At 36.7% G+C, this 25629-nt stretch overlaps 1 protein-coding gene across 1 annotated transcript; it reads left to right on the top strand.

Annotated features, from left to right (window-relative positions):
* The first annotated feature begins 913 nt into the window (after window positions 1–913).
* Window positions 914–2356, top strand: tcf21 (transcription factor 21). Its single transcript, XM_051662959.1, has 2 exons — window positions 914–1528; window positions 1899–2356. Exons 1-2 carry the CDS (start codon window positions 1079–1081, stop codon window positions 1986–1988), a joined length of 540 nt encoding a protein of 179 aa, XP_051518919.1. The 5' UTR covers window positions 914–1078; the 3' UTR covers window positions 1989–2356.
* The last annotated feature ends 23273 nt before the right edge of the window (window positions 2357–25629 follow it).

The raw sequence follows: 25629 nt of genomic DNA on the forward strand, positions 1-25629 counted from the left end.
AGCCTACCTTAGTCTGTAATTATAAACATACTTTTGAACTGATTTTATGACCTTTAGTGAGGAGCTGGTTTAATAAAATGTAGAACAACAACAATACAACAGTTTTGACAGCATATAATAATAATGATGATAATGATTTTTAATAATAATAATAATAACAAAAGCAATAATGCTAAACAATTATTATTATTATTATTATTATTATTATTATAGCCTAATAATAATGTTTGTAATTTGTAAAGAAGAGGCTATCACTAAACATCTCCTATATAATAATTTGAAATAATTGCAATACAGTTGTTTAACTGTGAAGCATTGTAAGCCTGTGTGTGTGTGTGTGTGTGTGTGTGTGTGTGTGTGTGTATATATATATATATATATATATATATATATATATATATATATATATATATATATTCTTATATATAAATAAGAAAGACAAAAACATTATTTTCATACTATGTAGTTGCTTAGTTTCTGATTATTTGATCAGCCGCTCATACATCTGGACCTTTAATGAAAATAAGTGGGGAAAGCAAGAATGTTTTACTGAAACGATAAATACTGAGAGCAAGACGCTGTACGTATATGTTTGAGAAATGCTAATTTCATTTTAGATTAGAAACATGTACTTTTGAAATGTTTAAACAAGAAAAATTCCTCTGAATGGATGTTTTATGCTTGTGTATAGTCTTTTACCTGAAATCCAATAGGCCCTAAACAAAAAACTATTGCACATAAATTAAAGCCTATAAATGGTTGCGAAATCACACAATATCACTGCAAAATTGGTCTGAACAGCGTTTTGAATTTAACTGCAATGATTTGATCATACACAGAAGACATGATCTTCCCACTACTTTGCCGCGTGCGGGGGCACGCCCCTAGGCGCGAGAGATAAATGGTAAGATCCTTCAGCGCGTGAGTTACAAGTTAGGGTTATCCTTAGCTCGCACATGACACGTTTTTACTCCAAAGACAAGTTGCATTGTCTGAGGATTCGTTTAGAGAAACACAAACATCTCTCCTCAGACTCTTTCTTCCCCACAACTCCTCAGGTCCTTGCCTCCACCTTAACATGTCCACCGGTTCCATCAGCGACGTGGATGAATTTCATGAGGCTGAGCTGCTGGATGGTCTTTTGAAATTCGGTTCCGGTAACGACCCGGGGACATTAAACGAGAGCACGGAGGACAGCTCCAACTGCGAAGGAGCTTCTGTTACAGAACATACCGGAACCACGGGAAAGCGGCGCAAATCAGCTGCCATGCGGAAATCGGCACCCAACGGTGTGGCCCAAGAGGGCAAGCAGGTCCAGAGGAACGCGGCGAACGCGCGCGAGAGAGCGAGAATGCGCGTGTTGAGCAAAGCCTTCTCCCGGTTGAAGACGACGTTACCGTGGGTTCCACCGGACACCAAACTCTCCAAACTGGACACATTGCGGCTGGCCTCTAGCTACATCGCGCACCTGCGACAGATACTTGCTAATGACAAATACGAGAATGGCTACATCCATCCTGTCAACCTGGTAAGAGACACGTTTAAAAATGTCAGTAGAATTTCACAACACTTTTTGTGTCTTTTCATAATTTAAGAAAAATATTTAGAAGTGTAGGCTACTATAAATAATAAATTAGCAGGCCCAAATTAATTATAGAATTGTTCTGAAATTGATTAGGCCCTCTTCCCGTTCATTTTCATATGGAAATGTGCATATTCATCCCCTGCTTTTTTATAAATCAGTTTATAAAACTGAAGAAATTAATAGCATAAGTAGCTTAAGTTGGACACAGAGCAAAAATTAAACTACAAACATAATTTTCCGCGTTATTTTTTGTTTAGTATGATATTTTAATACGTAGAATTGTAATAAAATCCAATGTTTTTTTTTTCCACAGACGTGGCCGTTTATGGTGGCGGGAAAACCGGAAAATGAACTGAAAGAAATGTTGAATTCAACACGTTTATGCGGCACTACAGCTTCCTGAAGCATCAAATGGAGCACATGGACAAAACATGGACCTATTCTTACTATTTTAATTAAAGAATAACCACGTCATCTCCTATCTAAAAACACACGAGTGGGAATAACTGGGGAAAACATCCTCACTCGCATTCCTGTAAAGAAAAAATTGAAATCTATTTAAATATTTACGCAAATGTGCCTTGCTGGTTCAAGGTAATAATGTGTGCTTTTAATCAAATGTTTGTTTTATATATAGATGCTGTCATCACTTTTTTATTAAAAGAGAAACGCGAAAAATTATTCTTTAAATGTAAAATGGCTTTGGTGATGCGGAGTGAAGTTCACACGCCTTTGCATTAGAATATTTGTAAATAAAAAGTACTGATTTTATAGTTGTGACGCTAGCTGCCTTTATGAACTTATTGTGTTTTCAAAAGGGACGGATAGTTTATGTTTATTCACTTTGTTTTGACCTGTATGAACCCTGTTATCGTTTTTGCCCACCTTTTTCTCTCAAGATCTTTGACGAGAGGACATGTCACCCTGTCATCATGCCTGCAAGAGATAACATGATTAATTCCCTTAATCGGAAGAAACATAAACCTTCTCTTTATCATGATATATCTGTCATCAGATAAGCCAGGCTTTACCACACTGGAAATCAGAGAGAACGCTTTTAATGATAGGAAAACTTACTTTTTGTTCTTTCAAAGTCTTCTTCAAAACTCTTTAATTCCCCTGACTCTGGAGGGTAAAAGTTACTTTTTTAAAGTAGTCAGGCCAGAGAAATGTATGCTGACGTGGTCCGTGTTTAAGGTCAGTTGTTTTTAGACCAGTAAATCGCGCGGCTCTTAATCTCGCGGAGGAGCCGTTGTTTAATTTCGCGCGGGGTTGTGACCGTTCTGTTTATATCGCGCGGACAGATATTTATGCGGCACTCCTCTGAGGGGCGCGAGAGTCTGAGTTACCCGGAGTTACCGATGATGGGACGCCCGATGTCACATCCAAGCTTGGGCCTTAGTGCTTAGAAAAACACTGCCCCCGCGCACATAACTGTATTCCACATTAAACTAGTCATCACTGTTCTCACACAGAATTACAGAAATCCGCGCGGTGAGACAAAACGGTTTGATGGCGCAAGACAATAACAAGCCTGCCGCCATCATTCATCACGCTCTGTTATTATAAGAAGAGGCTGAAGGGGTGATGTGCGCGAGGCTGCGCGCGCTCACACAGTTTGGCAATCAAGCAGCACCGATCATTGTGAAATCTTTTGATAAGATTTAAAGGAATATTCCGGGTTCAATACAACTTGAGCTCAATCGACAGCATTTGTGGCACAATGTTGATTACCACAACATTTATTTCGACTCGTCTCTCATTTTCTAAAAAAAATAAATAAATAAATAAAAAATCTGGGTTACAGTGAGGCACTTACAGTGGAAGTGAATGGAGCCAATCCGTAAACATTACAATACTCACTGTTTCAAAAGTATTGCCACAAAATGTAAACTATATGTGTTTTAATTTGATTTTAGTGTGATAAAATCACTTTCTAATCTTTTCTGTGTTGCCATCACGATGTAACGCAACACTAAAATGACCATTAACAGTTTAGACAATCTTACAGCTCAAATAATAGGCCTACACAAGTTTTAACAGAGGAATTAATGTAGGTGCTTTTATAAAATTATAATCTTCACATTACTGTGTTTTAACTCTCCAGAAATTGGCCCCATTTACATCCATTGTAAGTGCCTCACTTTAATCTTGATTTTTCCTTTTTTTTTTTTTTTTTTAAAGAAAAGGAGAAACAAGTCTAAATACATTTTTGTGGTAATCAGCATTATGCCACAAGTGTTGTAGTTTGAGATTAATTTATTGAACCTGGAATATTCTTTTAAAGTGAGAGATGATTTTAGGAGTAGCTGCCTCAGTACAGGGTGAAGGCCATTCAAATAAAATGTTTTGGTTACTTGAACTGCTACATCCCATTTAGTTAGGCAATTTGCTTTTTTATTATATATTTATTAGTTATTTCTACTTTTTATTGAGCATAATTTAAACATAGTCCAATCGCAAATGGAGAGGCAATTTAATGTAAAATGTAAACAACAATTAAAGCAGTTAATTTTAAAGATGGACGTATACAATCTTTTATCGACAATTAAGAAGGAAAAATATTTTCAGTTTTGCCTTAATCAAGATTCTTTTTATATAGGCCTGTGTTTGTATTTTCACATATTTCAGTATGTCTAAATTGGTTGAATTTGCTTTTTTCTTTTCTTTTTTCTTTTAAAGAGTTATTTAATGCAGGGCTATTTGTCTAAATCTGCTGCAAGCAGTGACATTTTCTATGAAAACTTTTAGAGGCACTACAGAGGATATAAAACAAATATTCTCATACTAATATGTTTTAATGGACATCCTTTTCTCAGGGGACTCTAGAAATCTTGCCACACCTCCCCTATAAGAGCATAAGAAAGAAGGATCTCTTACTCCCTTTTCTTTGTCTTTTTTTTTCTCTCACCATCTTTAAATCAAAATAATGTTTTATTATTATTATTTAAAGGGGTTCCCTGATTTCCTGTGTGAAGCGCACGTTCATCGTATATATCAGCAAGAATAAGGCAAATCGTTCCATCACAGCGAGACCACCGCAGAGAACACTGAACAGTCTCCGGGTCAGCTGTGCTCTGCCCGGCAGCAGGAGGAGGAGGCAGGGGAGGGTCGGTCATTAGAAAGATAAAGTGGGCCCTGGATTCCCATGCACTGCGAAAAGATGGCTAATTGTTTTGTTGGACGGCTTCCCAAACCACTTTTTTATAGTCCTAAAGTCTCTTGAGAGGGAACATTGGCATGTGGTCTAGATGCACATACTACAAAAACTGCTACAGATAAGAGTATGTGTGTGTCTGTTAAAGATTATGATGAGGGTTAGAAGTTGGTTTAAAACAGAGTTAATGTTAAAGTGCTCATGCCTGGAATGTATCTTGTGGGTGACACATAGCTGGTATGTCACCCTTCACACTGAGCCTCCTCTTTCTATATACAGTATGTTTTTTATTTCCCCAGTGGCTTAACTGTATTTATGCTTGACGTTAAACAATGCCAAAACTAAATGACTAAGGCCTTTCAAAATGTGTCTCAGTAAACTGAGTGATGTTGCAGAGAACTGAAAAGTGTGGGAGAAACTGCGTCAATCATGACATGATAGATTTCAGCACCTAGACACTGAACAGCGAATGGGAAAGCTCCAGTATAGGTTACATCAGCAACATCAACATTGCAGCAACATGCATTTACTTTCTGCAAGCAGGCTGGGCCAGGAGGGGCCAAATGCATGACAGAGTAAAGACACTCATGCTTCCAAATCCAGAGAAACTGATTTGTGTCTAAATATGCTATAGAGAATCTTCAAATGTTAGTGACGTTTGAGTTAAGAGAGGATCAAAAATTTAAATTAATGCTAAAATACCAGTAAAATCTACAAACCTATAATATAAATTTAATATTTTGGATTTTAGACATTTAGATTAGGGTACAATGGGGCTAAAGGGGCCTCTTAAGGAAAATATGCTTTATTTTCCTGGTCGCAGAGTGAATCAAGACAGAAAAACTATATTTTATTGAATAATGATGGAGAAAATAAATAATAATGGAATGATTTTTGGATTAAAATGTGTTTGTTTCATGGGGGCCTTTAGCCCATTCAACAAAAGGTGGTTTTTATCCCAAAATACTATCCTTATTGGACAGTTATTTGAAACAAAAGTTGATTTTATCACCAAAAATGACAAATAAGTATTTTGTCTCAAAATAAATGTGATAATTATCATTAGCTACATAAATGATTTTTTTTTTATTTAAAAAAAAAAAAAAAATTAAGTATTAAATGTTAGAACAAATTACCTCCAAAGTAAATAAACAAGAAAAAATCCTGCACAATTCAGCTGCTTGCAAATAGTATAGAATTTATTAATACAACGTTTCCGTCATTCGACCTTTGTTGACCTTCGAACAAATAACCTCAAAAACAACTTTTTGACATTGCATACAATGACCTCATCGATCCGGAACATTGACAAGACTTTTATTGAAAAATGTATCAATTGACATGCATTTCTCAATTAAGCATATACTAATATTTTCAACAAAACAGATCTATGGTTCGTACAATTGTTCAAAAGTTGCCTTCTGCCGGTTACTATTAGCCTATCTGTCAAATTCAGTCACTGCAAAACAATCACTCTATACTTAATATTATAAGTGTTTAGGGATCGCTAAGAGATGGTGTAAGAAATTGTTAGTTTGGCCTTAATGTGTCTTATGAAAGAACTTCAAATGTTCCTGTCTAAAGAGTGCTTAGTTAGAGTGGACATAATTTGATGCAATATTTAAAGAGAAAGTACCTGATGGTGCTGACACGTCTTGCAGAGGGCGCTAAAAGACAGTATTGAACTGAGGCGCCACATGAGGGCACGAAAACTTGTTATGAAAATAGCCACAGGGTGGCAGTATGACTGCAGGCGGGCAATTTCGATCTCTCTTCTCTACTCTGCTCTTCTCTTGTTTTTGTATTTTTACCCCTTGAATATAGACTCAGTAGTCAATGGCTTTCCATAGACATGAGTGTTTATGTGCGTGTATCTGCATATCTACAAATACCTACTTTCCAGCGATAGAAACACACACACACACACACACACACACACACACACACACACACACACACACACACACAAATGTTGGTGCAGCTATCATTATGAGGACTCTCCATAGACATAATGATTTTTATACTGTACAAACTATAGATTCTATCCCCTACCTCTACCCCTAAACCCAACCCTTACAAAAAACTTTCTGCATTTTTACATTTTCAATAAAACATCGTTTAGTATGTTTTTTAAGCGATTTAAATTATGGGGACACTAGAAATGTCCTCATAAACCACATTTATAGCATAATACCCCAGTTTGTAACCTAAAAAAATCCTCGTAAACCACTTAAACCTGCCCACACACACACACACACACACACACACACACACACACACACACACACACACACACAAACTATGGTAAGCAAACACAATATGAGAATCTGAAGGAGTACTTGCAGAAGTGTGGTTTCCTCTCCCTAGGCCCACAGCTGTGTCTGTATATGTCTTTGGGTGTGCTTAAATGTGTGCCTGTGAATCAACGCTAAACTGCTTCCACTTGAATAAAATTTACCAGGTTCTCAACTGCCCCCGCCATATGCACTCAATGAAGAGCTTTAAATTCAATCCAGGAGTCCACAACACACACACATATACACACACACACACACAAAGAGTGTCCTTCATCTTATAAGTATTTCATTAGAACCATATTTTAAATTTAAGTGAATATGCGTGAGTGTTTTGAATCATTTGGATAAGTGTGCAGGGGTGGGTCATAGCTAAGTCTTGTAAACTTTACCATGATGAAAGTGAAGAGAGTAAATTGCTCAGAGGATCACGCAAGGTAAATGTTAGAGGAACATGACCATGTGCGTGTGTACAGGGTGTGAAATGTTTGCCCAGGTGGGGGTGATTACTGATTGAGGGGTGGGCTAGGAGAGTAATTCACTGCAAATCATGTCCTTTGAGAAAAAGCAGGTGTTTACCTAATTTTAACTCCTGGATGTCTGTGTCTCTTTCTTCTCTTGTTCTTCTCAGTCTCTCTGCTTTGATTGAGACAGAAAGAAAGCTATTGTGTGTGTCTAGCTCACACCAAACTATCAGAACTTTAAAGGGATAGTTCACCCAAAAATAAAAATGTTCTCATCATGAACTCACCCTCACCCATCCCAGATGTGTATGACTTTTTTTCTTCTACTGAACACAAATTAGGATTTTTAAAAGAATATTTCAGCTTTTTAAGAAAATACAATGCAAGTGAATGGTGCCCAAGACCTTTGAAGCTCCAAAAATCACATAAAGGCAGCATAAAAGTAATCCTTAAGAATCTATGTCTTCAGAAGTGATATGATAGGTGTGAGAGAGAAACAGATTAATATTTAAGTCCCTTTTTACTATAAATCTCAACTTTCATTTTCACTTTCTTTCACATTCTGAAGCAAGTGTGACAGTAGAGATTTATAGTAAAAAAAATAAAATAAAATAAAGGATTGAGATATTTATCTGTTTCTCACCCAAAGTGATTGGATTGCTTCAGAAGACAGATTAAACCTCTGGAGTCTTAAGGAGTACTTTTATGCTGCCTTTATGTGATATTTGAAGCGTTAAAGGTCTGGGTACACATTGAGTGAAATATTCTTTAAAAGTCTTTGTGTTCAGCTGAAGAAATAAAGTCATACACATCTGGGATGGCATGAAAGTGAATAAATGAGAGAATTTTTATCTTTGGGTGAACTATCCCTTTAAGTGATGCTGTTTCTGCACACACTTTCTTTAACTGAAGTGATGTGTGAGGGTGTCTGAATGTATATGTTACGGTGTGCACTCCTGATAGCTGACACACGGATCCAATTAAAGCTGGAATTCCCAACCTAAAGACTGGAATCATTCACTTCACCCACCTCTGAGATATTCCAGGGTGTCCCCAACCATGTGCGCTGTGTTTGTATGTGTGCATGGTGCATCAAGTCTACATGTGTATGAGAGTACTTGTGCATAAGCATGCAAATGTGCGTGCCTCTGTGTGTGAGGGGAATTTTGAAGATAATTGAGAGCGGGTGAGGTTCCCACTCTCCGGCAATGAATGACTGTGTTTGGGATGTCTGATTTTAGCGTTCCTTTAAACAAAAGTGAATAGTGCTCTCATTCAAAACAGATGGTGAAGGTCAAAATGAGGAAACAGTGACAGGAGTGAGTGAGGGAGAAAGAACAACAGGCAGAGAGAGTGATAGAGAAAGAGAGGGAGGGTTGGAAGGGGGACAATAGAGACAAATCGAAGAAGAGGTAGAGGGGAAGTGAGGCGAGGTGCAAAGGGGAAGAGAAAGCGAGTGAGAAAATGAGAAATCCTTTCTCTCTATCCTTTCAGCTGAGCAATCAAGCAATTAAAAAAATAAACTCAGCTGGACTTACTGATCCTTTGTATGATGGGAACTTTTTTTCCACTAGACCTGGACAAGGCCGTAACCATGTCTTGAACATTGGGGGGAACCAAACCATTTTGAGGGTGAGGGGTCACAGGTGTTGAGGTCATAAATATAATTGTCCTCTTTGGTCCTTTAATATAGTAAGTGCACTGAATGCAATTTTTGAATAAAGGCTTGAAATGCGATAAAGGCCCAAAATTTTATAATTTTTGGTTTACAAAGATACATGTATTTTTAAAGTTCTCAGTGCAAGACAAACACTGTGTCTGCATTGCTAGCAATTTGCCTGTTTCAGTAATTATTTTCTTTCTTTTTTGTGCTGTCTCAAAAAAAAGATGAATATAATTAGAATTTATTTTCATCATTAATGTATCTGTAAAATTACATGACTGTGTCAGCTGGCTAGCAAAAAGAAAATACACAAAATTATTTACTATCCTCAAGTCGTCCCTCATTGTTTTTTCCTCCCAGTACAATCTTTTCTTCAAGAATCCTAACGCTGCACTCTTCCATACAAAAACAGTTCATATTGACCACTGCCTTCAAGGTCCAAGGAGAGAGAAAAAAATCATTTTAAAAATACCATAAAAGTAGTCCATACAACACATAGCTGTTGTGTGGGCCCAGAAAGATTGGAATATAATGCACAAGTCATATGGACTACTGTTACGATGTTTTTATACTGAACCTTTAATAGTGCTTTATAGTATTTGTCCTTTTTAAGCTTGACAGCTCCTGCTCACTATAAACTGTTATTCTGGAACAGAGCAGCTTAAAATATCTATTTTTATGTTCCAAGAAAAAACCCAGCATATGGGTTTTGAACAACATAAGGAGGAGTAAATGAGTGAGTAAAAGTACATTTTCCTTTTTAGGTGAACTACTCCTTTAACTGGTGGCTCCTTTTTTGAGCACAAACCTGACAAGACATACTCAAAATAAAATGGTCAGTGGCGCGCATCAGCAAGAAGTTCAGGTTAAGAGTGTTAGTATCATGTAAGATGTAGTATATAACTAAACATGCAATATTTGCCCACTATTTTATGATTTAAATGTTGAACCGACTGACATTAATTTCTAAGGGTGCAAACTATTCACCATTTGGTGAATTTAAAATATGTCATGTACAGTATGTGATTTGTATGTCATTCATAATTGTGAATGTGAAAACATTAAAGGAGCCATTTTCAGCATTTTTTCAGGAATTGAATGAATGTGGTAATCTGGCAGGCTTTTGAAGGTGCTTTTTAACAAATTCTCTTGACATTGTCTAAGAAAATTATCTATAAAAAAAAACACAAAGTAGAGCGTTATCACCCAGATCAGAACTAGAACATGGTAAGACCTGTGACTTGTGACTTCTATTGTGCTTTTAGGCTAAAAGCACACATTCACTTTTTGTCATAAGCCTGATATGCTGAAAACGGCTCCGTTAATTTTTTCACATTCACAGTTATGAATGACATACAAATCAAGTACTGTACATGACATATTTTAAATTCAAAATGGCAAATTTCTATGGTGAATAGTTTGCACCCTTGGAAATTAATGTCAGTCGGTACAACATTTAAATCATAAAATAGTGGGTTGCATGTATAGTTAGATACTTACATCTTACATGACACAGACTGTCTTAACCTGAACTACTTGCTGATGCATAATGAGGTGCATAATGAACTGCAGCAGAACAGCAACAGGGACATCAATTATTGGGGGGGTTACAATCTGATTATTGGAGAAGACTTGTCCCCCTCAAAGTATATTGTGTTTACGGCCCTGGACCTGGATAAATGTGTGTGTATGTGTGTGTGTTTGGGCAGGTTTGGGTGGTATACAAGGACATTTTTTAGGTTACAAACTGGTAATTACAAGGGTATTATGCTATAAATGTGGTTTATGAGGACATTTCTAGTGTCCCCATAATTCAAATCGCTAAAAACATACTAAATGATGTTTTTTTATTTTTTTTATGTAATAGAACATAATCTATAGTTCATACAGTATATAAATCATTGTCTAGTAGAGTCCTCATAAAGATAGTCACACCAACCTGTGTGAGAGCGTTTTATAACCCAAAGGTTACAAATTTCCTAATCAAGTTTAAAGTGAAGGAGCCTTATGCTTTGGACAAGGGGCTTCACTTTTTACACACTAAATATATATATATATATATATATTTAAGTTTTATGCATTTCAATTTCATAACAAATTTCCATCAAATTGAATTGAGTTATCTTTAACAAAATAAATAGTAAAAAACAAAAAAACAAAAAAAGAACTATATATTTTAAGTTTTATTTAGTTAATATTGTTAAAGATTAACTTAATTCAATTTAATGGAAATTGTTGTTACATTTAAACTGTGGCATGATTGTTGGTGGCACATTAAAAAAAAGGGGGAAAAAAGTGTTGTTTTTGTGTGAAGGCTGTATTGAACGGAGAATTTATATTTATGCTACTTTTATAAAGTAAGGCATATAGCCTTATTTTATAAGATGAAGTTTATAAGATGTAGTTTTTGTGTACAAACACTGCATTGTGAGAGATCGCTCGTGCTATCTAAACAATCATTATTAGTTCGTGGAGGGAGCGCTAATGTCTTCATAATTATTATTATTATTCTCTCTCTCTCTCTCTCTCTCTCTCTCTCTCTCTCTCTCTCTCTCTCTCTCTCTCTCTCTCTCTCTCTCTGCGTCTCGGTTTGTTCACCGAGGGCACGATGCCCTTCCGCAGCGGCCAGGGATCACTTTTCACGCGACACCGGATAACAGTCTCCCTCCCGCTTTTAATATTTAATCAGGCCGCGCGCGGACAAATGATTTTTTATTTTCTGACGGACGGACGGCCGCGGGCTCGAGTTACACGCGTAGAGCAGCCGGTCGTCGCAGCCAATGTTTGGACGAAATGTGGGGCACTTTCTGAAGCGCGTGACCTGGCACGGCGCACTTAATTCACGCCAGTGAGTGCACGCGCTTGCCGCCAAAACCCATCAAGCGCTGTGCTGAAAGGACGCGGACACGACGGTTTCATTAATTCGGGATTATGGAGACTTTGCATCTCATTTATACTGTATAGTATAGTATTAGAGCAGGACCAATTAAAGGCCTTTGCCAGTTCATTGACATTGGAGATATGTAGTGCAATCTGTGAGAGGTAAATTGACTGTTAGAAGTTGGCACACCAGTTATGAACTGTCAGACATTAGTAAGAGTGGACGCCATATGTAATATAACTCAAGTGAAAACGAGGCTATGAGAGATGGAATAGCTGTTTGTTTCCCTGTTTGGTTCAATATACACTCACTGAGCACTTTATTGGGAACACCTGTACACCTACTGTATTTATGTGCTTATTTAATCAGCCAATTGTGTGGCAGCAGTGCAGTGCATAAAACCATGCGGATACGGGTCAGGAGCTTCAGTTAATGTTTGCATCAACCATAAGAATGGGAAAACTGTGATCTAAGTGATTTCGACTGTGGCATGGTTGTTGGTGGCAGACGGGCTAGTTTTGAGTTCGGGGGATGTGGTACCCCTGGGCCTTTTTTTAAGCTTTTTTAATGCCTTCAGTGCAGGATTCACTGCCAAAAAACAAGACAAGAGGCATACTGATGAAAGAAGCAGTGATTTGATAAAAGTATCCTAATGAATGGTTTTGCACAAAATGAACAAATCTACATACTTAATATGTATAATTAGGTTGAGTATTTAAGAAAATAAATGTAGACATTTCCCAGCGTGGTAAATTATAAGTATTTATACAGTTATGTATAAATATAATGTAGTTACAACGGTCACATTTCAACACTTCACATCGAACAGCAGATAGCCACAGTCTACAGGCAGATTAATTTTGTGGAGTATGAGAGTTTAAGAGATTTTAATGGCCATTGCAATAAATATGCAAACTATGGGGAGACTAGCTCTTCCAATTAGTCAAACTCCCACTTAGACTTTGGGAAACATTTAATGTTACTTGAATTGGAGCTATTTTAGTGCATTTCTATCTTAATACTGTGGAAGGCTTTGTTTGGAAAATGTTAATATTGTTACATATTGGTTTGTTTGCTTTCCTAAGAAATAAATAAATGCATTTTGACAGAAAAAGAAGTATATTTAGAGTTTAAGAAGAAAAGTAATAAGAAAAATTATGCAATTAAACATGATTAAAAGTGTTAATTGACTTACAGCACTAGTTTGATTGTAGTATGGTGAGAGAACTGATCAAAATCCTATTTTCTATCCAACAGTGAAAATTAATGAATATCTTTCCGCAATACTAAAATGTGCTATCTTGCATAAAATGAAGTGAAGTAATCCACACATTTGCCTTCCCATCAATTAAACACCATTTCCCATGATGCCTCAGGGACACTAAAGGTCACAGCTCAGGCAATTGTCCTGTTACAAATCGATACTGCAAGGTATTGGCCAGGAATATTAATTCATTAAGTGCCATTTCAGATGAACCCGGGTTTGGCACACAACTACATTATATGATCACCAAATATGTTTATGTTTAACATTTTAAAAATATCTCTTAACAATGACTTTTTCGGTGCAAAAGATAACTATATCTCTAAAGAATAGAAATTTGTACTGTTTGTTCTTTAATGTTTAGGTCTGTGCGCTGGTATAATGGAAAAGTGATTACAGAATAATGAATGTAATACAGAATGTGAGTATACTATATAAATCAGTATAATATAACTCTATATGTTTTTAAATGTCTTATTAGACATCTTTAGCTTGCCTCAAGCACTACCTGTTTACTTTCAGAGTAAAAAGTAGTGTCTGTGTGTGTATGTTATTAGCAGCCATGTTTCCCATTGTCTGGTGGTTTCTAGCTTCAGGCGTTGGCATGGTTTGTTTTGTCATGTTTCCAAGTCTTTATTTCACTCACTCTTTCTCATTGTTTTTGTTCTTTTCTTTTTTCTGAAGCTGTCTGTTTTTGGGAAGGGCCATGCTGAAATGAGTTTTTTAATCAGATCATTTACTAAGAGAAACTAGAGATGTTCAGGGACCTACGTTCTGCAGGGACACACTGGAGGATTACGGTATGACCCCCCAGGGACACTCACAAACACACACACACACACACACACACACACACACACACACATGTTGGTGTGGCTATCCTTATGAGAACTCTCCATAGACATAATGATTTTTATACTGTAACTATAGATTCTATCCCCTAACCCTACATTTAAATAAAAAACATAATTTAGTATGTTTTTAGCAATTTGAATTATGGGGACACTAGAAATGTCCTCATAAACCACATTTATAGCATAATACCCTTGTAATTACCAGTTTGTAACCTAAAAAAATTTCCTCGTAAACCACCCAAACCCACCCACACACACACACACACACACACACACACACACACACACACACACACACACAACCATGACTTACATTCTTAAACTGACACAAACACAAATGTACACCATCAGAAATAAATGTATTGAAAAACAATGTTTATTATATGCAATCTGCTATACTTAATGTTTCACACACACCTTACACACCTGGTGTTCTTGTTCCTACCTCTGAGTGTGCTTAGCAGCTGTTGAGGTAGTCAGGGCTGGGATGGCCTGTATCACAGATGGTGCAATTGTGTTCGTATGTGAGTAATGATTTATTACATAGAAGTGTATGAATTTATAGTCAGAAGTCTGAAGCACTGAGAAGTATTTGTGAGTGAGAGGTTATCACTCTCTCTCCATTCTTTTATAAATCCTGAGTTTTGAAATGATGCCAAGATTGTACAAATACTCAGACTGTGTGAGTGTGTATGTGTGTGGGTGAAGGGGATGGGATCATTTTACCCCAAAAATGTGGCAGCTACACAAAAGCATCCCATCAGGCAGGACCTGAGGGACCAGAGGAGGGAGGGGTTACCACAGTGATGGCAGAATCCAGGAAACTCGAGATGACATAAAAGAATGCATTAACAGAGACAGAGAGAGGTAATTCCAAGAGGGCAAAAAGAGGTAAAGTAAGTTAATCATTTTCAACTACTGTATGAATGAGTGCATGAAGTTTGATGTGTGTGTGTTTGTGTGTGTGTGTGTGTGTGTGTATCTGTTCATTGTCTGTGCCTGGGATCCTTTGTTTTTTGGGGTGTGTATGGGGACACAGTGCATCAGGTGTAACATTACTTAGGGCAGATTCTGAGAAGATCTCAGCACACTTCCCATATAATTCGTAGCAACAGATTTATAGACTGTTTGTGTGTGCAAAAGATAGTATATGAATGGGACTTCTATTAAACATCAGTTATGATTTATTAGAAAGTTAGGGATTGCTAGTAAAGTAAAATATCTCTGGATTTTCACTACCTTTAAGACTATTTTAGAGTCAATTACAGCATATAAAGTGATATGGAATCTTTACGTTATTAAATTGATGTAATATGGGAACTGGTTGTATTATAAAAGGACTTATACAAAGTCTTATGCATACCACATTCCTCACTGAAATGAAATGATAAACTTTGCGCTAATAAAATGTAATAAAATGTTGTTTACTCTCCCTCTCTCAGAGTCCCACATACACAAATACACAAGCATAAAAGAAACTTGAGCTTCTTTTAGCTAATGAAAAAATCATTAGCACTCCCTTGATAGCATTAGCTATGACCCCCTGAATCAAGGATATGGATTGGTCCTTGTCAGCTAGGTTCAGGTCATACTCACTCACACTTGTTTAGTCGCAGGCTAGTTAAAGAAGTGAGGGCATTACCTGAAATATGACTCCATGCATCGACTGCTTCGCTGGGGCTAAAACAGCCAACTCTGTCATTATTAGCCCACTTGACCACTGGAGTGGCCTTTGAACTCACAATTGGATTTTCTCCAAATGTTAAGTAACTGTATTTTTCTGCCTTTGAGCTAAAATGACTTGAATAGTTCTCAAGCTATGTCATTTTTAAGGCTGTTTAAGAATTTTTAATTTTGAAGGCTGTTTAATATATATATATATATATATATATATATATATATATATATATATATATATATATATAAAAGCTGTGAACTTCAGCAATTCAGCAGTTCATAATGAGCTGATAAGGTTGGAATGTTTATATTTCAGAGAAATAAAATATTCATAGTAATTAATATGAATATTAGAATATTTCATAGTAATAATATGAATACTAGACTACATAGTAATTTCGAAAATATTGTCCTTTTTAATTGTAATGCACTGTGTATTGGATAAGGGTTGATATGATTTTATTACTATGTCCAATTTATGTTAGCAAATCTGTTTATTCAGAAGGTTAGTTTAAATGAATTTGTTAAAAAAAGATTAACTGATTTGTTTGAGTTATCAATCAAGAGAAGTCCCCCACTAAAAATAATATTAACATGACAAACATAATTTACACCAAAATATCATATAGTTACACAGCTAATGTAACTACAGTGGCAAGAAAAGTATGTGAACCCTTTGGAATTAGCTGGTTTTCTGCATTCATTGGTCATAAAATGTAATCTCATCTTCATCAGTCACAAGACTAGAAAAACACAATATGCTTAAGGTAACAACACACAAACAATTATAATCTTTCATGTCTTTATTGAACACATCCCATTAAACACAGTGCTGTGGAAAAAGTAAGTGAACCCTTGGATTTAATAATTGGTCGATCCTTCTTTGACAGCAAAAACCTCAACCAAGTGTTTCCGGTAGTTGCGGATTAGACCTGTACAATGTTCAGAAGGAAATTTGGACCATTCTTCCTTACAGAACTGCTTCAGCTCAGCCATATTCTTAGGATATCTGGTGTGAACGGCTCTCTTGAGGTCATTCCACAGCATCTCTATTGGGTTAAGGTCTGGGCTCTGACTGGGCCACTCCAGATGGTGGATTTTCTTTTTTTTGAAGCCATTCTGTAGTGGATTTACGTCAATGTTTAGGGTCATTGTCCTGCTGCATCACCCAACTTCTACAAAACTTCAGCTGACGCACAGCCACCCTGAAATTATCCTGTAGAATATCTTGATAAACTTGAGAATTCACTTTTCCCTCGAAGATGGCAAGTGTTTCAGGCCCCAGAGCAGCAAACTAGCCCCAAATCATGATGATCCCTCCATCGTACTTCACCATTGGGATGGTGTTTTTATGTTGGGATGCGGTACCCTTTTTACGTCTTACTGTATGCTGTGCTTCATGTTATTCCCAAACAATTCAACCTTAGTTATATCAGTCCACAAATTTCTTTTTTTCTCAGTAGCATTATGGAATGTCTAGGTGGTCTTTGGCAAACTTTAGGCTTCCTTCCTGGTGTCCTGCCATGGACACCATGCCTGTTTAATGTTTTCCATATAGTAGACTCATGAACAGAGATGTTAACCAGTTCCAAAGATTTCTTCAAGTCTTAAGCTGTCACTCTAGGGTTCTTTTTTACCTCATTGAGCATTCTGCAGTGTGCCCCTTTGAGTCATCTTGGCTGGACGGCCACTTCTAGGGAGAGTAGCCACAGTACTAAATAGTTTCCATTTATAGACAATTTGTCTAACTGTGGCCAGTGTGTGGACTGTGCAACAATTCTTGATCGTAGGTCTTCTGAGATCTCTTTTTTTGAGAGGCATGGTCCACGTCAGCAGATGCTTCTTATGAATAGCAAACTTAAAATGTTTGAGTGCTTTTTATAAGTCAACTTATCTTTAACCCACACCTCCAATCTCGTTTCATTAATTGGATGCCAGGTTTGCCAACTCCTGACTCTAATTAGCTTTTGTTGACGTCATCAGAATAGGGGGTCACATATTTTGTCCAGCCTACACTGTGAATGTTTGAATGATGTATTCAGTATATATAAGAACAATATCATCATTTGTGTGATATTAGTTAACAGATTGTGTTTGTTCATTATTAACTTAAGTAACTTAGATGAAGACCAAACCAGATTTTGAGACAAATTTTCAGTATACATGAATGCAGGTTATTCCAAAGGGTTCACATACTTTTTTTTTTTTTGCCACTGTACATTAAACCATAATAGCAATAACTAATACTACAGAAATCAAAAGAAAATGAATATGGATCTCTTTCAAACAGAGTAAGAAGCTTTCAGAATCTGTTTTGTTATTTTATTTCAGTTTTTGGGAACACTGATGACTATAATTAAGTTACCAAAGTTTTATTGTTGTAACAATTGCTGTAGAAAATGTGGTATTTTTGCAGAAAATGTGGTTCTGGTAGATTTTTGTAAGGGAAGGTGACGTGGCATTTAATTGTTTTTGTTTGTTTGTTTTATAGTACTATACATCATAAGTGAAATACAGCTGCTTATGTCAAAATGTGTTTATTGTTCCAACATGTCACCCATCTCACAGTTTTACTCCCAAAGTTCATCGAGTGACTAACAAATGCTTTGTGAGTCAGTTCGACCAAATCATTTGAAAGAATCGTATTATTATTAAGTAATAATACTTAATAACAAATCATGACTTGTCACAATTGGACATTACTAGTTTTTAGTTAAGTAATAATACTTAACTACAAATAATACTTAACGTAATAATACTTAACTACAAATCATGAGGTATCACAGTTTTCTTCCAAAGTTCTTACAGTTGAGTGACTTACAGACGTTTTCTGAATCAATTCAACTGAATCATTTAAAAGAAGCGGTTCAGAAGAATTATTCATTTGTGAATCAGACATCACTAGCTTCATTTATCGAATCAGTGATGAATGTACAACAATATACAACAGTAGGAAAAGTACAACATTGTTTGTCCAGTGGTTTGCTTCTCTGCATCCTCTGATGACAGAGTAACTCCCTCTTGGTTTGTGTGTCTATGCTGGCGCCAACTGGGGGGGGGGGTATGGTTTTGTGTATGCATGCATGTTTAGATATATGTGTGCAAGTTAAGGAGAGAGCAGTATGGTTTTTATATTTTAAATTGTAAATTAGCAGGTTCCAACCCACCCAGAAAAACCTTCCCTTTGTTTAAATATTAGTGTCATCATAAATTAAAGGGTTGATGTCCTCTTTTTCACAGTCTCTCTTTAGTTTTTCCCCCTCTTCATCTTTGTGTTTCTCTTGCTCTTTCATACACAAACACACCCACACACATGGAAACACAGGAAATTAATTCAGGTGTCAGAGTCCAGCAGGGTTGGTTGCTAGACGGTGACTAGTTAAACACTGGGTCAGTCAAAGAGAATTACAGATCTCTGTGTAATAAAGAGTGCTGTATAACAGAACCACCATCAAAGACATATTACATACCCAGTGATCCAAATTGCTATGTCAAACAACACTGTTGTCTGTTCATCAGTAAATGAAGCAGTTCTTCACAGTTCAGCACTAAAATGAATTGTGTGCAGTTTACAAGACTATTGCACATCTGTAGCAAATTTGATTTATTTATCACTTTCTTATTTTAGATTGGACTTTGATAGACTCTTCTGTCCACTCGGGGTAAAGATCTATGTATTTTTTTTTTAAAAAAAACTTCAAAAAGCAGTCATGAGTCTCCAGTTTGATTCTGGTTGGTGTTGTGTTCCGGTCCCAAATTCCTTCTCTACCCATAGTTTAGTGTAATTTGTCTGCAGTCTCTCTTGAGTTTTAAATTTGTCAAAAGCCCAACAACAACAACAAAAAAAGATCTCTCCTAAACTAAGATTCACAAGGTCCTTACCTCTAAATGTATACTTCAAAAGTTTCAGAGTGAACTGTGTTTGGGTAAATTTTGAAGAGTTTGAAAGTTTGACTGGCTTGTAAAAAATGTATATAAAGAAAGGAGAGGAAAAGTGAGGTGGTATTAACCCCTTAAATGTTGTTCAGAGAGTGAGTGAACATGAAACATCTGGGAAGTTTAAGTTTATTTTAAGAATACTGGAAACAAATTTTGTTTTCCTGCGTTCCTGCCTTTGTGGATGAATCATAGCACAATTTTTTATGTAGTCCATACTTAATAATTCTCAATCTCCCATGTTTTAAACAAAGAAGCAGCAATATTATATATTAGCTTTTTGTGTCTTTTTTTCTTTTACAGTTTTAGTACGACTGATATAGAGAGGGCTCATGGCTTGTCTTAATTTGGTGTCTTAAGACTCTCACAGGGCCCATAATTGTCAATTTAATTTCACAGTGACATTTCACAAATTTTTACAGTCATAATTGCAGGTGTGGGTCATACGTAATTATGATGTGTGAAATGTGTTTTTTTTTTTTTTACTAGTTTGACAGACCTGTTCTCTGTCACCACTAGTACTGAACTCTAAAGTTGAGAGTAATTGGGGAGCTTTCAAACATGAGGTCATTAGCAGTGGAGATATACCACACCTAGAATCAAAATGAAAACATTTCTGTTGATATTCATGGTGGAAGTTTATAATTAAAGCTCGAAAGGCTAATTAGTTGGATTATTAAGGCATGTTGAAGGAATGTGCCTCCAATGGAAAAAAGAAACATGTGAAGCACTCTGTTTTCATACTATTTTTCTGATGATCTCCTTGCTAATATAACCCTTGTGTTTATTTCCCCTTGTGCACTCAATAGAAATAAAAACATAGCGCACATTTTTACTCTTAGATTTTGGACAGAAGCATATTGTGCGTGTGTGAGTTCTATTAGAATTCCAAAGAGAGGTTTCGAGACTGGCCGGTCGCGTATTATCCCTGGAGATGGCCATTGTTGCCAGGACGCTTGCTCAAAGCAAGCAAGTTTTGCACATTCCACTGTGTCCACGTCATTTTGGGGCTTGATGGGTAAGATGATTGTTTTGGTTTCACTGCGTTGTGTGATGATGACTCATTGATTAACAAATAATATTGTTCACATTTTGTAGTTTTTTTCCTCTCCACTTTGACTGCTCACTTTTTTTCAATTCACCAGACTGTAATGTAATGGAATGCGTTTATCAGTCATTAACATGGCTCTGATGGCTCCAGAGATGTTAGGTTTGTCAGATGCTTCCTTCTCCACAAATGCGAACACATGCTAATGCATTATAAAGACATGCATACATGATCTTCTCTTGTCTCTCAGTGTAATTCTAGTGGTCTTAGAATACTAGGGAGGATCCATGGGGCAGATGAAGTGTCTGATATCCTCTGGCATTAAGTAATACTCTGGCGTGCTACTGAACCATAGAAGTGCATAATTTTATTGTTCAGTAAATTATTGAGTACTCAATGAGGCACATTTTGATTGAAAACTATACTGGTTTGGTGCTGTCTAGCTTGTAGACCAGTATAGCCATGCTATTCACTTGCAAAACTTAGTTGATAAAGCTGTTCGGCAAAGGAAGTTTTGCTGGTTAAGCTAGTTAAGAAGCCAGGAGGGGACACCAGCATCTAAAACACAACATATTCTGGTGACCAGCAATGCTATTAGACACAAACAGTGATACTGTATCAAAAGCACACATATGTGCACTCCAAATCACACACTTACATTTACCTAGTCATTTAAATGGGGAAATACCATAAACGTCTGTGTTTTTTATTTAAAGCTAATGATTTAATAATTAATACAGCTTAGCCCAAACCCTAAAGAAAACTTTTTGCATTTTCAGAATTAAATTACTTTAAGTATAAATCACTTGAGGGCATCTGTGTGTGTTCCTAAAAGGAGGCTTTGTCAGATTTAGTTAATTTCTGGGGACGAATTTGTCTCCAAAGGACAGACTGCATCTTTATGGTGAATGTCAAGACCTTTATTCATTTAGCACTAAGCTTGCCTTGTGATACTTTAATGGAAAGTCCATGTGTCCATGAAAGAGAAGTTCTTTAGGTCCAGCTGACATGCTGAGTTAATGGAAGTAATCCTACACCCTAATGAAATATCAATGGTGCTGGACAGGACACACACGCACACAGACACACAGACACAATTCCTCTATGTCGCTCTCCTTCCCCTGTCTCTCTATGTGCCTCCCTGGGTCTCTCTCCCCTGTCGGTCTCTTGCTTTCTGTCTATGAAAGCAAGAGACACATATGATGTGTCCTCTAAAATCAAATTATTTTGAGAACTACAAAACTCATTATGTAATATTCATAACAATGTAATCTCTCTAAAAGATTGTCCTTTTAATTTTTGTTTTGTTTGTTTTTTGGTTTTTTTTAGCAGACCAAATGCATCTTCTTTTGTGCAAATAGTGTTAGATGCTATTTACATCTGGGTGCAAAGAGTGGCAGATACTACTTGCACACCTGATTACATATTAATGTACGGTATAGGGGCATCACTGCAGCATGTTTATTGCATTTATTTAGAGTCCCACAGACACCCTACACCAATCCCTAACCCCAAACCAAACCTTCTATTTAAAAAAATTAATTAAAAAATTAAAAAACATTGTTTTACTACAATAACCGTTGTATCACCATGGTGTTTTGTGGTAAAATCATAACCACAAAATTAAACATGGTTACTACAGTATATTAACACCATATTAGTGTAGTAACACCATGGTTAATTGCATTAAAACTGGCTTCTGACAAAAAACATGGTTACTACAATATTACTAAAGTAAAACAATGGTAAATTGTACATGGATCAAACCTTTTGTCTTAACTCCCTGACCTTCACCGTGACCAAATCACTGGTTGGAAATTAACCTTTATATTCACTTTTTATTTCTTATTATAAGTAGTATTAAAATAATAAGAGTGGAGACAAGAAACAGGATGGGAATCTAACCCGGGTCACCCACATGAAAAACGCACATCCACGCTGTCAGCATCGTCATACCCCACGCCACTGCATTGACACAAGTGGGCGCAGTTTGTTTTCAATTTCTGTGTTTCCACCAGACTATTGGAGTGCAAATAGCTGCGCTGTGTGGCAGGTGCAAATTACACCTTGGTTGTTTTTTTGTTTTGTCTTTTGATGACAGTAATTGCTAAAACCAATGATTGCTGCAATTTTGTTGTAGTAATAACTATAACAACATCTTTAGAAACTGGTATTTTGGCAGATAATACGGTGACCATGATACATTTATTGGGGCTGCACATCATTAATCAATATGTTTTGATTAGGTTATATATATATTGCATCAGACATCGTTTATTGCAAGTGTAGATAATGGAATAGCTTTGCAACCTTAACTATACACATGACTCACGCATAAAATCAGCCTTATTGCTTGCCCAAATTGTTCTTCTAAGGGGGTACTTGTTAGCTTTGGGAGGACAGTGAAAGTCTGCAAGTGATTTGAACTTTTCCCCCTTGAGTCGAGGACTCCAACTTTGATATATTCCACATGTCATAAAACACAGTTTGAAAATGTTTGTTTTTATCCATTATTTGTTTGCTGCATAGTAACTTTTTAATGAAGGACGTATTGCTTCGTATTGCAATGGGATTCAAAGGCTGGCTGGCAAATGAAACTCTGTTCTGTTAGTTCAAAATATTTATAATTCGACTGAAAGTACCCAGTCTCAAAATTCAAAGAACAGCATCCAGAGTGTACACAAACACAAATGTACACATGCACACTAACTCCCATGCGTACATAGACACCCTGACTTGTTTTTCAAACTCAACAGTCTCAAACTCAAACAGTCACTTAGAAATGAATCTTCTGAGTCAAACAGAAGCATACGCAATCTACTTTATCTACTGAGAAAATGTTATAAACAATTTCCCGAGAACCTCTGTCACTCTCATACATACAAAAACAAATGGAGCCTCATACTAAGATGTCTACATCAGCAACAATTCTAAAATAACAAACATGTCAAAGGTATTTCTGTCACACTCTCCGCTTCAGTCTCTGCCTCTGTTGATTGCCTCTGTCGCTCTGTAAGTGCCTCAGATCGTAAGTGTTTTTTATGGTCCTTTCTTTAGGTATTAGCGAAATTTATGAGGTGTTAAATATTTCCTTTGTTCACTGACCAGCAGCTGCTGGAACCATCAGAGCCCACACGGCTGAGCAGAGTTCATTAGCCTGCTTAAGGAGCCTGTCCCTTGGGCTCAGTGACCACAGTCCTCCCCTGCCTCCCTTCTCTATACTTATCAGGAGTTCAGTTACAACACTTGAACTATTTATGAAATCTATTAAATGATGTCTTTTCATTACAGTCCCCCATTGATACATGAATCACTGTTGATTTATAACTAGTTTGTTATAATTTACAGACACTTTAATAACAGACACACTGAGCTTTACAAATGAACCTGGGGCAACAGAAAACACATAAGCCTTTCATAGATGATAAACAGTCATAATATACTAAATTAATCACCACAGAGCCTTTACTAATCTTGTGTCTACCTGCTGCTGACTGTAGTGCAGTCTTAACTTTAACCAGAAACTCAACCGCTGAGAAGATTTTATTCAGCACTAGTTGTATTTCATGCTCTTATTGCACAATATCTGGGCAGCATAGGGTTATATGAGCTGCACGGGGGAGTGGGGCACAAACTGTGGGTCTTTACGCTAGGGTGCCAGATGCAACCCCATTTGCGCCCCTCTTGGTGTATTTTTATTCTTTGTTTGACAGGCATCTTCTGGTTCTACCGCGTCAGCAAAGTACAGTGTGCAGCCAAAAGTTCTGCACAGGTCTATAAATAAGACCCCGCTGAGCTACATGTTAGCCCCCTGCCCAAAAAGAATAGCCAGCCTGCACTTGCTCTTAAAGACCTTTGTACCTACTTTTTTTCTCCTTTTTATTAGTAGCTTTCAACTTGAATTATCTTCCAGTTCATTTTGATTGTCTTCCAATTCCAATGAATTTCTCTTTAATAAAAAATAAAATAAATAAAGCAGTTTACAATTATGTTAGTAGAGGTGTGTGTGTGTGTTTGTATCTGTTGTGTTTAGAGAGTGTGGAGAAATGTTGTTTCTTTCCTGATGTTTATAGAGCCAAATTCTCATGGAGCATGTGGAGTTAAGCCTGTAGATCAACAGCAACCCCCTGCCACGTACATTCCTCTCAACAGCATGAAATTCTTGTTATCTTTCTGTAACAGTGTGTCAGTCAAAAGAGGCACAACACGATTTTCCTGAGCATCATTTTTCAGTGCTTAGGAAGGGTCCAGTGGAAGTTGAAGTGTGTAAATTATGCACCACTAGCATTACCAAATGGAGATAGTCCTACCCCAAACTCACACGAGTCGAGTCAGTAAGTGATTTTTTCACTATCAGGCCGAACGGTTCTGAACATGGTGAGGAACGGTTGCAGAATCATTTCCACTTGAGGAAGGTTCAGCACGGTAAGATTACAAGCCAGATATCTCGGCACGGTTAGTTAAATATGCTCAACTGTGCTGATGGAATGGTAATACGTGACGACCAGTGTTGGGTGTATCCAATTAAAAAGTAATTACTGTAATCAAATTAATTTTTATTAAAAAATAGTGTAATGCATAACTTTTTTAATTCTTGTAATCAGATTACAGTTACTGACTTTCAATTAAAGTAATTTTTTTAATACATTGCTTGCGCTGAAGTAATATGCATAATACATTTAAAATATGAATTCATATGTACATCTGTTAGCATTTCTGTGACAGCTGAAGATGGTGCAACAATGAATGAGGAGGAAATACAGACATTTTGAATTTGAGCAGAAAACCCAAAACTTTAAGGAAAAG

Source organism: Myxocyprinus asiaticus, chromosome 29 (genome assembly GCF_019703515.2).
Source record: "Myxocyprinus asiaticus isolate MX2 ecotype Aquarium Trade chromosome 29, UBuf_Myxa_2, whole genome shotgun sequence".
Lineage (NCBI taxonomy): Eukaryota > Metazoa > Chordata > Actinopteri > Cypriniformes > Catostomidae > Myxocyprinus > Myxocyprinus asiaticus.

What these genes read in the sequence shown, in the direction of transcription:
- tcf21 (XM_051662959.1), top strand. Translation starts at nt 1,079, where the DNA reads ATGTCCACCGGTTCCATCAGCGACGTGGATGAATTTCATGAGGCTGAG. An exon ending in ACATCCATCCTGTCAACCTG is followed by an intron (nt 1,529 to 1,898) that starts GTAAGAGACACG and finishes TTTTTTCCACAG; the next exon opens with ACGTGGCCGTTTATGGTGGC.